Source organism: Phycodurus eques, chromosome 6, assembly GCF_024500275.1.
Source record: "Phycodurus eques isolate BA_2022a chromosome 6, UOR_Pequ_1.1, whole genome shotgun sequence".
Taxonomy (NCBI): domain Eukaryota; kingdom Metazoa; phylum Chordata; class Actinopteri; order Syngnathiformes; family Syngnathidae; genus Phycodurus; species Phycodurus eques.
In genome coordinates, this window is record NC_084530.1 from 17919885 (window position 1) to 17933080 (window position 13196).

A 13196-nucleotide genomic window follows, 5' to 3' on the forward strand; every position below is an offset into this window, starting at 1 on the left:
GTATCTATTTCAGAATGCATATTTTTGATGTTCTTTTGTGTGTAAGTTGGATAGTCTGTTTTAAGAATACATTACACAACAAATACGACTTCAAATCGATGACTAGAACTGCCATATAAATGCTGCATTAAATCCCAAATGCAGTAGTATGACTACATTAAATACATAAACTGGTATTCAAATACTAAATTCAAGACTAAAACAGATGACAAATCACTAAGTATGAAACACTCCATTTAATACTATAATTAAAACTACAGTAAACACTAACAATGATTTAAATTTCACTTAGCTTAGCTTGGTTAGCGATCCTAGAATGCATTGCGTTGTCGTTCATTTTTAATTTTCAGATGTGTCAAGTAAAATGATACTGTAATATTTTCAGTTGTTTACTGGCCAAAATCGATGTCTGCGTTTATATATCATGTTATTATTGGTTTATTATAACCTCTGCTGATAATCTGATACATTCTTGTAGGTGAATAATTTTAGCTTAATTTATACATAAGAGTGGTGACTCAGTAGGGGATCGCCATGACAGTTTGCCACCTTCAAATACGAAGTTGCCAGTTTTCTCCTCGAAAAGTACGTCAACATTGCCTAAATTTGGCTAAAGCTAATGTTTTTCATTCGGTTGTGTTAAGACAGTGTTGTTGTTCTTTGAGATTTTTTTGATATACAACAGCTACCGTGTTTGAAAAATCCGGTTGAAAAAAACAGCGTGTCTCGAGTGCACGATTCGTTTGGATGCAATACACAATTTCAACGCTAGATGGGAGTGATTCCTACCTTTCAGGTATTTGTAGTTGAGTATTTACTTTTTCTAGTGACTTTTTACTTTTACGTCTTACTTTTTAACACAAATATCTGAACTTTATAATCCTCACATTTTAAAAAGGAGCTCGTAACTTTTTAAAGCTAAATTAGCGACAACATGTCGTAAAAGACCGGGGTGTGGTGGCAACTGGGAAACAGCAAACCTGTTCCAGCGTTTTGTTTAAAGACCTTAATTCCTATAAAATGAGTATCTTCAAATGGCGTACATCATCACGCCGCCGTTTTTATATCCTGCTGTCAGACTGTATAGTCAGTGTACTGTAGCTCCTATCATCACGTGACCATAATGAGCCAATCAAATTGTTTAGCTCTTGTTGTGCTCAGGGTGTTTTGGAGAATGCATTTATTTGTGTTCCTGCATTGTTCTCTTTTAATAGGATCAAAATAGCTTCATTTGTGGGAAAGACAAATGTTAGTTTTTTCAATCAAAGCAAAACTTCGTATTTGCTGGGAATAACCTTTCAAATTCATTTGTAAAATACATTTTTGGCGTCCCCCCCCAAATGTTCTGTATTAATAGCAAATACTTTGACGTTGGCAAAAGAGTAAAGCTCAATTATATCATTTGAGAAATTAGCTAGTTATGCTTTACTTTCAATATGCATACATTGACTCCAGCACACTTATTTAGCTTATGGACATTATAAGATTCTTGTTACCAGTATATTAAGGCGTCTGCAATATTTTGGGTGAACAATAAGTTTATTTTGAGAAAGCTAGTTTGCTGAAGTCTGACTCACTGGGAGAAAATCCAGCATCGTCATCTTACTGCAATACACCAGTGTAGCTAGATGGTCCTAGAAAAAAAGTCAAACCTGAGATCAAATTTATATTAAAGTTGCTTTAATTTCACTTTTTTTTTTTTCAACATTTATTTTCCAGCTTGAATTATATCATTACCACAGTTTGGACATGTACATCATTAATACTTTTTTTGTTTCTTAGTAGAATTATGGAGATAAAAATGAAAAGAGCAATACTGTAGAAAAACATCTAACTAGTATTTTTTTTTTTAATCTTAGAACGTCCATTACGTTACAAGACAGTGAAATGTTTTTTTTTAATTAAATAAATAAAAATAAACGGTGATGAGGAGCGTGGAAAGACATTTTAAAAACATTATGAAAGGCGTCAAATGCTCGTTGAACATAGCACGACGCGGCTAAGTAGCGTGGTTAGCCTAAAAATGTAAGATTGTTTCGATAATACGAGAATTGGTGGTTAAAATACATTAATTCAAATGTGTTAATGCAGTACAGGGTAGGATGTTTGGCGAACTTCCAAGTCGACTAATGCTAATAGGCGGACGCTTTTTTGCCATATGGCTAAAAGCAAGATGGTTTGGGCATGTTGGTTGACGCGACAACAGCCTAAACACAAATAAATTGTGATCTGTAAAAGCACATAAGTGGAACACAGAGCTAGCTAATGCTATATGTTAACGGCACTTCTCCGACAAGATGTATGATTTACAATGCGAAAGTGCGTAGTAACGGGATGTTGAGACAAGAACTTTAAGCGAAAAACGGTCTTTTGTTTAAACAGCAACAGTCTAAAAAAGCCAATATTTGAAAAAGTGTCAAATAAACTCTTAAAGACGAAAGCACTATCTCAGCATTTATGCGAACAACTCCGACCAAAGTTTATATTTGCAACAGATGTGTGTGTTGGCTTTCGTCACACAAAAATGACTGCCATCTACTGGTACGGCATGCATATTACATAATTTTCACTCATTTTGTGTGTGACGATCCTTTGTCTTTTCAAATGAAATGTCAAAAAACATCCAAAAAGTATTTGCTAGGTTGTTGTCATGTAAAAGTATGCTGTGTGTGTGTGTGTGTGTGTGTCGTTATTGGCTCAAAACATTCTTTCATTTAAACTACAAAACACAATCACCTGTTTTCGAGGCGCCAAATGCTGGTTTGGCATGCATATTACAGCTGTTTTAGACATTTTGGGGCATCTGTGTGAACAGGGATTATTTGTTCTTTTAAGTGAATCGCCCCCCCAAAAAAGTTGTTGTACACTCAGCGTGTATGTGTGTGCAAGTGCGTGTGTGTGTGTGATCTTTAGTCGCTAAAATAAGACTTTTTTTGTTGGCAACAGCCTAAAAACGCACATTTGGAATACTGGAAGTTACCGTTCCCAACTAAACGCTATAGACCAGAAATGACGTAGCAGTGTTTATGCTTACGATGCTTCCCCGACAAAAGTCTACATTTACAATGCAAAATGACACCGCCAACTACTGGCCTGGCATGCATATTACACTATTTTCCTTTTTTTCATATCTATGTGACGATTTATCCGTTCGTTATCGGCTAAAAACGGCCTTTCCTTCGAAAATATTTGAGAAGTGGAAGTTACTGTTCCTGTCTAAACGCTGACAAACAAACGTACGCCGAAGCGCACGTGTGTGTGTGTGTGTGTGTGTGTGTGTGTGTGTGTGTAGCGGCTGCATGTTTCAAATGTGAACAGTGAAACAAAATGCAGCGCTAATCACACACACACACACACACAAACACGAGTTCAGTATTCATCTTTACATACTGTACAGTAATAGGAGGAACGTCGGCAGTGTCCCATTTAGCCTTCAAAAAGTCGCCTCGAAGAAAAAAATTGTGCTTATGAGGACTCCAAAAAAAAAAAAAACAGTATCACAGTATCACTTGTGGTAAAATACTTGGGGGGGAGTTTAAAAAAAAAAACGTTTTTTTCCTCGCCGGCTCACGTTAGCACCAAGCAAACATTTTTCTGCAGAGTCCTTCCTCCTCTTCTTCCCATTGCAGCTTTAATTCTTACCATTTCTGTACATGGAAAGAGAGCATTTCCCGGCATCATTTTCAGGCACCCTCGTTAATTTTGGCATGTGGTCAGCCCCTCGGTCAAAACACTCCTGAGTGCTTGAATTCCAGAAAAAAAGCGAGCTGTATGGACAAGTCTTAGGTGTTATGAAGATGTAGATGTAGCCTAAACAAGTGTGTGTCTGTGTGAGATATAGCAACATAAGTGCACAGCACAGCACATCACTGGTTATTAAATCAGTGTTGGAGTTATGATTACTATTTACAGCTTTTGTACAGTGTGTGTGTGTGTGTGTGTGTGTGTGTGTGTGTGTGTGTGTGTGCATGTGTGTGTAATGATCGTTCATTAGTGGACCGAAGACTGCGGCCGGGCGGTGGCATGGGGCCGGCTGGCTGGGTCCAGCTGGTCGTTGGGGACGGAGCGGCGGTTCTGGTCGGGGCGGTTGGTGGCCAGGTACTTGGCTCTCATACTGGAGGTGTACTGACGACCATGAGGAAGGAGGGGGCGGTAGAGGTAAAAGGACAGAAAGGAAGACATAAAAAAAAAATTTTTTAATGGAATAAATGCAGTTCAGTTGTCCTTGACTATTGGGGATAGGGAGGTAGAAGGAAGGTAAAGACATGAAGTGGAAGTAGAGATAGGGAGGTAGATTGCTTATGTAGGAAGTGCAGCTTCTCAGTAAATGCACAGGTAGGAAGGAAGGTGGGTAGGTCAGTAGGTAATTCGGTGTGCACGTAGGTAGGTGGATAGGTGAAACATGGGAAATTTGGTACGTAGGTCGGTCGGTCAGTCGTTCGTTAAGTGAGACACATGGGTAAGTTGGTAGGCAGGGAAATATGTAGGTAGGTAGGTAGATGACATATTATGACAGAAATATTTGGACCAGTCATTTGGACAGCCGGGGTTTGATTACAGTGATTAATTAACAGTTAATTAGGTGAAGATGTTATTGTCAATGACTTCTTAACTAAGTGGTTAGTGCTCTAGTTCTGACGTTAGCCTGATAACCAGTTAGCCGCCGACTACCAGCTACATCTGTGTAGCATGTAGCAAGAAGGACACACACACACACACACCACTCAAATGCACACATGAAACACTTTGGGGAATGGGGGTGGGGGGGGCAGGGTCGTGATGGTGGGGGTCTGAGAGGATATACTGAATAAGCGTACTTCGACTCCCCCTAGTCAACCTGCAGACATCAGAAGTAGAGGACTCGTCTAGTTGCGTTTCCCCAGGCTGCCAAAATGACCCTGATCCGGACCGTGGTGGTCTACGTGTCTAGATGGGGTGTGTGTGGAGTGGGAGGGGGGCTGCCTTCCAATATCCACACTTGAAACACAAGTGACAAACATCCAATTGTTACTGTGGCTTATTGGAAGGCGGCGGCGGGCGTGCGAGAGGGGAGAGAGTGTTCTAGAAAGTGTGCACTTACAGAGGGTGGAGGGGACTCCCTGCCAATCAAGGGGGTGTTCTCACACCGGGGGGTCTGAAAGTTTGCGTTCTGGTTCCTGCGTTGTAGAATCAGAGGTTACTGCGGACGGCGGCGGTCAAATGCCTACCGGCTTAGCTTCCTCAATTGCAACGTGTCTGGCTATCAATTGTGACGTAATCAAAAAGAATCTTGAATGCTCCTGATGATTCTCTTTTTCATGCCGATTTGGTGGTGCGAAGCAAGCAGGCAGCTACTTGGCGAAACATCACAGGGAACTGCTAAGCTAAGGGCTAAGTACAGGCTAACAATTGACTAGCATCAAGTCAGGGTTCCACCAAGCCGTACAGGTTTGGAAGGGTACCGGTGTATGTATTTTGTACCATACCACTGTGGCTCGTACTTCAATTTAGGGTACCAAAAATTGTTACTCAACGGATCAGTGATTTTTGTTCTCTACCACTACCGAAGACAGATCAGAGTGTTTTTTACCCTCCGACTGCAGATGGCAGCATAATATCGGATGCTGAAAAGTGCTACTCTACAACTGCGGCTGGTACCCCAATGTTGGGTTTCCAAGATGAGGACAACAGATCAGTTATTTTTGCGCCCTACCACGACTGATGGTATTCTCCGTTTGGGTGCCAAAAAGTGGTACTCGACAGATCAGTGATTTCGGTACCTGCCCAACTTCAGATGGCACCCCAATATTGGGTGCTGAAAAGTGTTACTCTACAACTGCGGCTGGTACCTAAACAAAGCAACTGGTACCCCAATGTAGGGTGCCAACATGTGGTCTTCAACAGATCAGTCATTTTGGTAGCCTCCATTTGAGGGTTGTACCCCAATATTGGGTTCCAAAAAGTGGTATTCTACCACCGCATTATCGAAAAGTGATACTGTGTCCTACCACTGCGTATCAAGGGTGCTATACCTTTGGACTCTGTCCTACAACTGCATATGGCACCTTAAATTTAGGGTACCAAAAAGTGAAACTCTACAGATCAGCTATTTTGGTACCTTATCACTGCAGATGGGACACTGATGTGGGTGGCAAACAATGGGACTCTACAGATCCATTATTTTCTATATTCTTCCATTAATGAAGTCATCCTGATGGTGGGTATCTGCAATGGCACCCAAACATAGGGTACCAAACAATAGTACCCTCCAGACGTGTTATTTTGGTGCCCTACCATTGCGGATGGCACCCATATGTCGGATGCCAAAAATGTGGTTCTCAGGAGATCAGTTGATTTTTTAAATCTATTTTTGGGTACCCAGCTGTCAGGTACCAAAAGGTGGTACTGCATAAATGAGTTTTTTGGTTAGTTTGTTATGGTTGATGTTAAGTACCCTACCACTGTGAATTTAGGGTACCAGAAAATTGCAGATGGAAGTCTAGGTGCCGAGTGTTATGAAAGGACTGCACAGATCAGCATTTTTGACAGCTACCCACTGTCACCTGATGATGATGGGAGCCAAAAAGAGGTACGTGATAGAGCAATTAGTTTGGTACGCCACCGGAGCGGCCGGTACCCTGATGTTGGGTACCAAAACGTAATACCCTAACACTGCAGATGGAAACCCAGATGTTGGGTGCCATGAAGTGGTACTCTACAGATCAACTATTTTGGTACCCTACCACAGTGGCTGGTATCTTGATGTTGGGTCCCAAAAAGTGGTACCCTACCACTGCAGATAGAAATCCAGGTGTCGGGTGCCATAAAGTAATACGCTCCATATCAGCCTTTTTGATAAACAACCACTGGCACCTTCCACCGTGACGAAAGGTGCCAAAAAGAGTACTCGACAGTATCTGCTTATCAGGTACCATTAACAAAAACTGCCATATCGTACCGCAGTCTAGCATACTTGATGGAAAGGGCTTTTTTTAAAAAATTTTTTAAACTTCTTACTACTTGTGTCATTCTTGCTTATCGTAACGTACTCCAGGCTGGTGCGCTAACTCACATGTACTCAGTGACGGGCGCATTGCTGACAGTGTGGGCGGTGGCGGGCAGGCTAGCTTCGCTACCGTAGCTGGAGCCGCAGCTGTAGAGACTGGGCATGTGAACGCGGTAGAGGTTATCATGAACGCCGCCGCCCCGCGAGGCGCCCGACTCGTCTTCTCCGTCCTCCTCATCCGTCCTTTTGGGGTTTGGGGCGGCGGGGAAGGGTAGGGAGACAACAGATTTTAAACAAACAGCAGAAGAGGAGAGGGCCGAGGTCTACTTAGCGGGTCGCTAACATGCCTGCAAAAGTGGCAGAGCCGCGGGATACTAATGCTAATGCTGTCATTCCAAAAACATGCAGCCAATCGGTGGACATGCAGCCTTTTGTCCCACCCTCCCTGTTGTCTCTGCAGTGCGCTCAGTGCTCCATGGAAGCAAATAAGAAAAACAATAATAAAAAAATAAAAATTTAAAAAATGATAATAATAAGTATGGGCTGGTTGGGGGTCAAACAAACCATTTTCAGACACAAAAATGGTCAAAAATGTAAAACTGCCGTAAAGTAAATGAGAAGTCTGAAGTAAGATTGATGCTGATTTGAAAAGTGGATCTGGAAGCACGAATCGCAGTTGAGCAGGTCTCAAAAATTTGCTTTTTGCTTTTTTGCAAAGGAATGATGTGTTAAGACAATAAAACTGTTTCATTGTTTTGTTATGTTTAAATAAAGAGACTATGCCCTCTAAAATTGTTAAAATGTTCGAGTGGTAAAGAGTGGTAGATATAGTTAATGGGGGAATAATTTGTTTTTAAACAAACTGTTTAACTTTTAACATGACGAGAAAGAAACATTTCCAACATTTGCCATTGATTCACTACCCTGAGAATGAAATGACCTGGATGAATGAGACTCACAGTCAACTTTAATATTATTTGGTTTTTTATAAGGACAAAAAATTATGGCAATTAGGGCATTAAGGCAAATTAAATGTTGAAAAAAATTGATTTAGTGAAAACATTACAGGTATAAACTAAAGTTGTAATATTGCAAGGATTTTTTTCAACACAATACAGTTTTATAATTATGTGTAAAATGATGTGAAATCTAGCTCAACAGATCAGAGCTTGTTTGGTAACACTTGAACATTGCGGGGGCGGGAAACATCATTTTACATGAAAATCATTTTACGAGAACGAAGTTGAAATACTACGGAAATAAGTTGTACATTTTATGTGATTAAAAACGATTATCTAAATAAAATAAACAGTATTACAAGAAAGAACGCCTAAATCCGAACATACTGAAAGAAACATTCCATTATCGATTCAAATATGTGATAAATATTTTCACATGTGAGGTCCTATTTCTGTGAGCAAATGCGCATAGAGGATGTTGTTGCCCTGAATGGCCACCAGGTGGACATGTTCCACTTGTCCAATCTCAGTATTGTGCAGGGGAGTTGGCCAAAAATCAACATGTAGCATCTTTTCCTCACTTTTGATGACTTGAGCTACTGAGAACTAGAGAAGGCTAACTCTAGTTTTGTCATTTTTAAGTGGAGGAGTGAATATCGAAAAGGCACATTTGTCAGAGGAACACGGGTCAAAATCGAAGTTTACTTCCAATTTTGACAGACACGAAGCAGTCCTTTACTGCATTCAACACTTTTTCTGATTCATCAGCATAACACTGTGCCAACTCCCATTTCCAAGATGGCCACACCCATGAAACCAGGCTTCACCTTTGGGTGCCAACTGCATCTGCATGTTTGTCTAAGTGAGTCTTATTTATCACGTTTCTTGAAATATTGATAGATATGATGGATGTTTGGATTTAAACACCGATTGCACTAAACCTTTTTTCTAACTGCATGTTAGTATCAGTAAATGTTATTTATCATCTTTGGAGTTACATCACTATTACACAACACTGTTTTGAAATACTGATAGAGTTGACAGATGTTTGGACTTTGACCACTATTGCACTAAATTAAACTAAACTTATCAATCATCCATCCATTCATTCTCAATAGCACTCCTCCTGTTCAGGGTCGTGGGGCGCTGGAGCCTATCCCAGCTGACTTCAGGCAAAAGGCAGACTACACCCTGAACTGCTCGCCAGCCAGTCACTTGTTAATCATCTTTCATGAAATATGGCTAGATATGACTGATTTTCGACTTGTACCAACCACTATTGCACAAAACATTTTCTAACAGCATGTTAGTATCGATGAATGTTATTCATCATCTTTAATGAAATATTTATTGCTAGATTTTACAGTTTTCTTTGGACTTAGACCACTATTGCAATACAGATTTTTTTGTAACTGTATGTTAGTATAAGTGAATGTCATTTATCATCTTTCTTGAAATATTGATCGATTTGACGGATATTTGGACTTCGACCTTTTCTTTTATGGCAACCTAGATGTTACTGCCCGGGATCCAATTTATGAAACTCAGGATGATGACAGTACCTCAGATGTGGATGAAAGTGAATTAATATGAACATCCAATATGATCCAAATCCAAAATCATCATATTTGGCAAAATGCAAAAATCTGAGGAAAAGTATTGAGATGAAGTAAACATCGCCCAGATTATATTGCCCCCATGAACCTTTTAATCACTCCCCTGCAAAATGACAACAATTGAGTTAACCCACTCTAATTCTAAGTGGCTCAATTAGCATTGCTGCTAACATGGAATCTACCCCGTGTGTAAAATTTCCCCACATGTATATATTTTCTGTGACTATAAGGTCATTAAAATGTCCTCCATACACAGCATCTTGAAGCCCCGAGCTTTTCCAAATCAGAACGTTGCAGGGAAGAAGAGGAAGAAGGCGGAGGACGAGGAGGAGGGAAGGAACAGAAGAAGGAAGAAGTGGGGCACATTGGGGGGAAAAATAAAACACAATATGGTGCTGGCGATAGTGCAGAAAAGAATGTGGAAATAATAATGGTTGAAGATGGATGATGCAGGGAGACACAGTGCGGAAGGACACGAGTCAAAGAACAACATGCAAAGACTCCTCAAGGCTTCTGCGACCAATCTATTTCTGCAGCAGGGCTTCCCAAACTTTATGGCTACGAATATTGGAATATTAGGCTCTTTTTTTAAAGGGGTTAAAGTCGTAATATTACCGGCATAAATGTAAACCTGTGTTAAAGGAAAAAAAGTTAAAACAATTCAGTTTAACAAGATATTTTTTTTCCTGAGAATTAAATTGAACTATTAAGTCATCGTTTTATAAATAAAGTAATATGACCATCACTTTGAGGGTGGAAAAAAGTCGTTGTTCTAGGAGTATAAAGATATAATTTTACCAAAGGAAGTTGTCATTTTGGGAAATGTAATGAGGAAAAAAAAATTTCATTTTGCAAGAGTGACGTATGTTTTTATATTTTTAGAACAAAGTCTTAAAAATATGGGGCTGGAGGAAAAAAACCTCATTCTTTAATAATAAAGATACAATTTTATGAGAAGGAAGTCATCATTTTATGAAAAGTAATAACACGAGGGGGGACATTTTAAAAAAAAATAAGTCATAATATAGTGGGGATCATTTCATGAGGAAAAGGCCAAAAATAAAAATAAAATTATTTTACAAGAAGAAAGACATAATTGTCAAGTAGTAATCTGAGAACAAAATGTTATTGTTACAGTGAATACTCGTAAAATCCGAATTTTGCAAAAACAAAAATCATAATTCTAAGAAAATAAAGTGACATGGCGACAAAATCAGGGATTTACAAGAATAGATATAATTTTATGAGCTGGAGGTCACGGTTCGATGAGGACAGTCATATTTGGGAAAAAAAAAAGTTTTGCAGGAAAAAAAACAAAAAGTTACAATTCTACAACCTGGTTATAATTTAACACCAGGAAAATCCATCCATTCTAAATACCGTTTATCCTGCTCAGGCCCGCTGGAGACTATCCCAGCTGACTTCGGCCAAAAGGCAAACTACACGCCGAACTCGTCGCCAGCCAGTCGCCGGGCACATATAGACACGGACAACCATTCGCACTCTCATTCACACCTTCACTGAGTAGGAACTGAACCCACGCTGTCTGCACCAAAGTCAGGCGAATGTACGACTACACCATCAGTGACCAACAGAAAAGTAAGTTTTAATATTATGAGAACTAATATGAGATTTTTTATTTTTTTTTTGCAAGAATTAAATCAGAATTTTAGGAAAAGAAAATGAAATGAAATAAAACCTGTAATTTTAAAAGAATAAAGTTATACAAGAGGAAATGCTTCATCGGTTATATGACAAGGAAAAAGACCATAATTTTGCCAGAATAAACTAAAATAAGAAGTAGAGCCAAAATTTCTGTAAAGTCGGAATTTTATGAGAAGAAAGTAAAAATATACAGAAAAAGATGTATGTTGTAGGTCAAAGTCATAAAAAAAAAAGGTGAATAAATTCGTAATTTTTAAGAGAAGTAAACTGCAAGAAAGTCGGGATTTTACTATTTTCTGACTTTAATTTTCACAAGAACATACAGTAATATGAGGGGTGAAAGTAATAATTTTGAGATCATTGTAAAAATTCTTGATTTTTCCAGTATAAAGAACAAAGTAATTTTAACAAGTAATATGACAAAAAAAAAATGGAAGTTGGAATTTGTAATATGAGGGAAAAATATGTTACATGTTGTAATGTCATCGTAACTATGCCATAATCGAAGAGAAGCAAGTAAGAATATATCAAGAGTACAACATCGTCGTCATTTTTACGGAATGATATACTTGTGCTTATTTGTAAATTGGATCTCGAGCCAAGAAAGTTGAGGAAACCCTGCATCGGTCATTAGTTGCGTGTTAGCTGTTACCATATCCATTCATTACACTGATGCGCGTGTGTGAGAGTGTGTGTGTCCAGGCTTGTGTCCCTGTTACCTCTTGCCAGGCCAGGTGTGCGGCACGCTGCAGACGATGGAGGAGAACATGAGCGCCGTGACGAAGGAGAAGAGCACCAGGTAGATAACCCCCTCCACGCCGTCGTAGCACAGGCCCGTCAGCGCTTGCACGTAGTCCTGGGAGAGGCAGGTAGGGGGCGCCCGTGAGAAAACCACACACATGCACACACACGCAGTGTGTCTGTGTAGATTGTCAGTCATCCACAGCCTGGTAATCTGCAGTTTGAGTTGAGGAAACTGGACTCCTCTTGTTTGTTTGTTGAAGACCTTTAATCCAAAAGACTTCTTCAGCTGTAAACAGTATGTCTGCAGAACAATCCTTCACCAGTCAACAACAACTCGATTGTGACCACCCCCACGGGACACAACCGCCGGACACTCAACAGTTAAAAATTTACAAGTGAAGAAGCCTGTGGGATTAAGGTGAAACATCTTCAACAAACAAGAAGAGTCCAGTTGCCACACATTCTTTCTAGCAAGCGAGCGACCACTCACTCACCATGTGCAAGCTGCGACAGTCCACCAGGGCCGTCAGCTGGTGCAGGCCCACCTCCGTGGAGTTCAGCACAGACTGGATCTGATCCAGAGTCGCCTGGATGCAACAGAGAAGTCAACAATTCAATTTAAGACAAGACAGTCTGCATATGAGCAAAATACAATATTCATTTTATAAGAATTAAGTCAAAATTTTATGTTAGAAACTCAGAATGTTATGGGAAGAGCAATAGTATGAGAGAAAACATGTAATATCAAACTTAAAAAAGATATCGTAATATTAGAATAATATAAATTTATGAGAATACAAAAAAATATTTAGAATTTTAAAAGAACAGTATAAAAATAGTGATGGGGGGGGGGGGATACCCATTTTATAAGAATAAAGTCATAATTTTACATCCCAAAGTAATAATTGTAATAATAATAAAAGTATTAGTGTGCATGCATGTGTGAGGGTATTAATAACACATTAATAACGTTAGTGGAGAAATATTTAATGACAAGAATAATGTATCAATTTTTATAATCTTGTAATTTTACAGAAGAAATCTTGATTTTATGAGAAAAAGTAATGAGGGAGGAAAAAATCTAATATATGTAACAATCATTTTACACAAATAAAGTAACAGCATGAGTAAAAAAAAAAATCAGAATTTTCCAAAATGAAGTTGCAATTTTTTGTAAAAGAACATCAGGTAAAAGTCACAAAATTGTAATTTGACAAGACAGTAAAT

The 13196-nt window shown here is 39.2% G+C and overlaps 1 protein-coding gene across 3 annotated transcripts in view; it reads right to left on the reverse strand.

The window, feature by feature from the left end:
* Positions 1–1680: 1680 nt before the first annotated feature.
* Positions 1681–13196, reverse strand: part of LOC133403809 (protein tweety homolog 3-like) — a 35829-nt gene continuing 24313 nt past the window's right edge. For 2 of the 3 annotated variants that reach the window (XM_061679094.1, XM_061679095.1), the window contains exons 11-15: positions 12464–12556; positions 11945–12081; positions 7052–7228; positions 5081–5156; positions 1681–4125 (exon numbers count right to left, since the gene is read on the reverse strand). In XM_061679094.1, coding sequence (XP_061535078.1) covers positions 3991–4125; positions 5081–5156; positions 7052–7228; positions 11945–12081; positions 12464–12556 — 618 coding nt within the window. In that variant the 3' untranslated portion in view covers positions 1681–3990. The remainder of the gene's footprint in view (positions 4126–5080; positions 5157–7051; positions 7229–11944; positions 12082–12463; positions 12557–13196) is intronic. The other variant, XM_061679096.1, reaches the window with a different exon arrangement.